At 30.6% G+C, this 4,979-nt stretch overlaps 1 protein-coding gene across 2 annotated transcripts; it reads left to right on the top strand.

The window, feature by feature from the left end:
* LOC109326087 (dof zinc finger protein DOF5.6-like) lies at window positions 2,241-4,543 on the top strand. 2 transcript variants are annotated; one of them, XM_019558745.1, is made up of 3 exons: window positions 2,242-2,600; window positions 3,104-3,709; window positions 3,746-4,543. In XM_019558745.1, exons 1-3 carry the CDS (start codon window positions 2,547-2,549, stop codon window positions 4,091-4,093), a joined length of 1,008 nt encoding a protein of 335 aa, XP_019414290.1. In that variant the 5' UTR covers window positions 2,242-2,546; the 3' UTR covers window positions 4,094-4,543. The 2 variants fall into 2 exon arrangements, with proteins under 2 accessions (XP_019414289.1, XP_019414290.1); XM_019558744.1 differs by having other exon boundaries at window positions 2,241-2,600; window positions 3,104-4,543.

Genomic DNA, 4,979 nt, shown 5'->3' with positions numbered 1-4,979 from the left:
AATATAAAGAAAAACAAATATCTGTATCTCTATTACTTGAGAGGATTTTTCTTCATTTTTAACTAAATCCTTAACTGATAATATATTAATTGTTTAAAATTAAACGATTTTATTTTAAATCAATAATTAAAATATGAATTCATAAAGTGTTAGTCTAGTGATGTAAAATCATATTAAATATTTACGTAAAACATAAAATTAAACAATATTTGTTAGATTATATATTTAAAAAAAATTAATTACTTAATGATAGGGTAAGGATCTAAATTTGAATATATCAAAAATGTGAAAGTAATATTTATTGAAAGATATTGGGGTGAGAGAGAAATGAGAATATATACTTTGCTTGTAAGAGGAGGTTGAGTGGGTCCCGATGGTGTGTGCTAGTAGAGTGCTCTTTAGGTATGCGTTATTTATCGGGGACCCAAATATTCTCCGCTTGTCACGTTAGATACGACTATTGCCTGTCATTTCTACAAACTGTTCAGATGTATAGAATGCACCAAATCTATATCTACGGTTGTCATTCCTCCAACTCAACTATTACTGGGGACATAGACCTGATCTAACCCTTCATTTTACAATCCTTTACTAAATTCTAACTTACTTCACATTGTCCTTCGGCTACAAAACAGAATTTTGGTGGTCATATAATGGGAACAATTTTGTTGGAAAGTTTTATTTACTATCATTATTTTATATATATTATTATGTTTAATTATTATTATTTTTAGGAAAAAAATAATAAAAATAAATAATAAAAAATATAATAATTGTGTGTAAATCTTTATAATAATAATCTATAAATATCTCACTAATTTATTATCCTCTCATATCCTATTTAATTAAGATGACTAATTAAAATATTTTTTAATGAGTAGCACATCAATTATAAAATATATTTATTTATATTTATTTACTAATTATTTTATTAATTTCTTTGTAGTAATGCTAGTCATTTTTTCATCTATTATCTCTCTTCTTAAGTCGTAACTAAGAAAAGGTACAGATTTGTAAAAATGGTCATTAATAACCTTCATTTTTTGAAGAGACAGATAAACAAAATATTTTTCATATATTTAAGATTCAATTAAAAATAATACTCATGACATAGTTTTCATTTATACCTATACGATCTAATATTCTAACAGGAGGGATAGTTAATAATATAAAATCAATAATAATTATTATACATTTTTTAAGTGTCCTTGTAGCTTAAAGACTGAAAATGTATTAATATGTAAAATCAATAATAATTATTATCATTTGTTTAACTTACCTTTATTTCACTATAATAATTAAGTAATAATAGAGTTGTAAAAATGATAATTATTGTTGTCTTAAATTCTTTAAGATACAGTTAAATAAAAAAACCATTTTATTAACAAGACACTTAAAAATGAATAAAGGTAGTCCTACATAGATAAAAGATAAATATAAAAATCATCAACGAAATTTATGTATGATAGATATTTGTGTTAAGAGACAATTAAACAAGAAAGGAGAGTATATTATTTTAGATTGTAAAGGGTATATGTTGATAATGAAGTACTACACGACAAAGTGAAATAAGAAGAAAAAAATATTTCTCTAATTTTCAAGTATGCATTTTTTAAATATTTCTAACCTCAATTTCTCAGCATTGGGATGATAAATCCTTAATTTAATAACAAAAGTTATATAAGTATCATTTAAGTATGTGTTATTTGTATGAGATAATAAATTGAGATTGATTCTAAATTCTTCTAATAATCATGCTACTTATAATATATATAACTTCAATTTTTATATTCATAACATATCTAATTTGGAATACACTTAATTTTTAATTTTTAAAAATATCGGGTAATAGATAATAAATTTATTTTCACACTTTTTGCTTTACCTCAACATATGTGGAGCACATTTTCTATGTTAATTGTGTGTAACTTCATATATCATTATTTATGATTTATTGAAAAAACTCATAACACATAAAATAATACACTATTGTGGGAATATAAAATGTGATCCCCTACGTATAAAGCTAATATGTGATTGTCTCATCAAAACATTTTTGTAGTAAAATATATAGTATATATGATTGCTTTTGAAATAAACACACAACTTATACTTATTAATGCACCATGTACAATCAATAAAAGCCATGGATAAATGCTAACAAAAAAGTAAAATTAAAAAAGGCATGGATCATTAGTTGTAATCATTCACTATGTGATTGGCATTATAGCATAGAGACATGATGAGGCCCACCATTGTTGTCACCGACGAAGTTTTGAACACTATGCTTAGAGACAACATGCCAACTCTCTCTTACTAGCCTCGCCTTTTTCTTCCTTCTTATTCACTTGTCTCGTCCTATGTAGCAACCACACACAAACATTCTACTATACTTCTCTTTCTCCAATATCTCACTGAAACACTTCAACTATTACTCAGCACAAACTGCTACTACTACTAGTAGTGGCATTTTATGTCAACAAAGTACACTACTTGATCAGAAGAGAAGAACTACGCCTTGGTGCACCGCTTGACTTTGTTTGTTAATGGTTTTATCTTCTCTGCATGTGTGTATGGATTCATCAGATCATTGGTTTCAGGTATATATGTTTGACATGCATACGAGTATACACATTACAAATATTCTCTAAGTTTCCTTACTATATGCTCATATGGCTTAGAGTCACACTGATTTATTTTGTCATGCATTTAAACTTCATTTGTTCCCCTATATATAATGCAGTGCTAAAACTATGTAGTAGTTTTTGCTGCAGGTTTATAGTTAGTTATAGTTACTAAAAAATCAGTTATAGTTAAAGTTTCTATAGATGTTAATTTAGAATACTATATATATGTTTATTCAATCTGAGTTCCACATAATTAAGTATGTGATATTGCAATTCAAATTGGAAGGGGAAAATGGGAAATAAAAGGGGAAAAGTAAGGAAAAGAAAACAATAAGGATGAGGTAGAAAGAGACCAAAAAGAATAAAAAGAAAAGGACATGTAAAATACAAAATGACAAATATTATAGTACAAACATTTTTATCAGTACACATCCATATTCATCAACCAGTTCTTGTTGCTTTATACAAAATGTCAGGGAACAATTCACGAGGAGTCTGGAATGGATTCTTCTTCACCATCAGGGGACATGCTTACATGCTCAAGGCCCATGATAGAGAGAAGGCTAAGGCCCCCACATGACCAAGCTCTAAATTGCCCAAGGTGTGACTCAACCCACACCAAGTTCTGTTACTACAACAACTATAGCCTCTCTCAGCCAAGGTACTTCTGCAAGACTTGCAGAAGGTACTGGACCAAAGGTGGCACTCTTAGGAACATCCCTGTTGGTGGTGGTTGCAGAAAGAACAAGAAAGTCTCTACCAAGAAGTTCAATGACCAATTACCTAATAATAATCATCAAAACCAACCACAACCTCAAGGATCTAATTCCTATCACCACAACCCTAAAGATCTTCAACTTTCTTTCCCTGATGTGCAATTTTCACAGCTGAGTAATTTTCTTGGGACTAATGCTGCTGGAGCACTAGGAAACCCTGATTTCATGGAGAACAGGTATAATAATATTAATGTTATTCTCAATAACCCTAATAGGCCTATTGACTTCATTGAGAGCAAGGTGGAGGGCATAATTGGGAGTAGCAGTAGTTCTAGGAATTATGATTTTTTTGGAAATAGTGATCATATGGGTATGGCTGTTGGGCTAAGAGGAGAGTATCACATGAATGGCCAAAATGGGTTGCCATTGGCACCAAATTTTCATTCTCTATACTCTCCTACAGCATTTGGTGCCATGTCTCTTGATGGTGGTGGTAACAATAATAATAGGGGTTATATAATGGATCACTCTTGCCACCGTTTGATGCTTCCATATGATCATGTTACTAATGAGGACCATAATAATTCAATTGATGTGAAGCCAAACCCTAAGCAGCTACTATCCCTTGAATGGCAAGACCAGGGTTGCTCTGATGCTGGGAAAGATTCATTTGGGTATCTTAACGGTCCAGGATCATGGAATGGCATGATGAACGGCTATGGATCTTCCACAACAAACCCTTTGGTCTAGAAGAATGATCTCAATGGTTAAGCTCTCACTTGGCTTGGTTAACTTTATATTTATATAAAATATAAAATATTACATATATTTATAAAGCATTGTGGTGCGAAGTTTCCTTGCATTTTCTATGTGGTGTTTCTCTCTATCATGATGTTCTTCAGGTTCTATTATTGACTGATCAAAAGAGAATGTGAATGAGAAGCTTCAGAGTCCAAATCCACCTTTTATTTTAGTTGATATATACATAATTTGTGTCTTTGTGTGCGACACGTCATGAAAGCCTTGGGATTTATGCTGTAACATCGAGGAAGATATTGTAGTTCTTTTTCAGGTTAAAGAAAATGTAGTACTGTACTATATTGTATTATTATCTTTATGAAACTCTTTGTCTCTATGCTTGTTGTTGTGGCATTGTGGGATTATTATTGACATGCCTTTAATTACTATATTATTCTACTTCTGCCTTTAGACATTCAGTATATGTTTTGTGAAGAAGAGAAAGGGGAAGAATATAGAGCAACTGGTGCTCAAGAATGAAAGAAAGATGAAAGAGAAGGAGTATTGTGTATATTGATTCTCAATGGATGAATTTGACTGAATGATTTAAAATGTACATCAAATCACTTCTTATACAAGTAAATTTGGTAACTAACTTCTCATAACTAACAAACTAACTAACTTTTACCAATAATGGAATTAATTAAATATTACAACTTATATTGCTTGCATAACAAGCTATCTCATCTGGTTTTGAGTTTCTGGTCGTGTCGTGGTCGAGTTGGCATGTGTTGATTCTTGCCATTGACCTTGTGTTGGTTGTGCTAGTGACCACAAAATTTGTGCCTATGTTCGTGTCATTTGTGCTTGTGTCCGTGCCATGATTCAAATCGTGTCT

This window comes from Lupinus angustifolius, chromosome LG14 (genome assembly GCF_001865875.1).
Source record: "Lupinus angustifolius cultivar Tanjil chromosome LG14, LupAngTanjil_v1.0, whole genome shotgun sequence".
Taxonomy (NCBI): Eukaryota; Viridiplantae; Streptophyta; class Magnoliopsida; order Fabales; family Fabaceae; genus Lupinus; species Lupinus angustifolius.
Note: the sequence above shows the minus strand (reverse complement) of the source record. Positions and strands in the feature narration are given on the sequence as shown.

Excerpts from the sequence above, each read along its gene's own strand:
- LOC109326087 (XM_019558744.1), top strand. The coding sequence starts at position 2,547 with ATGGTTTTATCTTCTCTGCATGTGTGTATGGATTCATCAGATCATTGG. Across the intron at positions 2,601-3,103 it reads CATCAGATCATTGGTTTCAG|GGAACAATTCACGAGGAGTC; the intron begins GTATATATGTTT and ends ACAAAATGTCAG.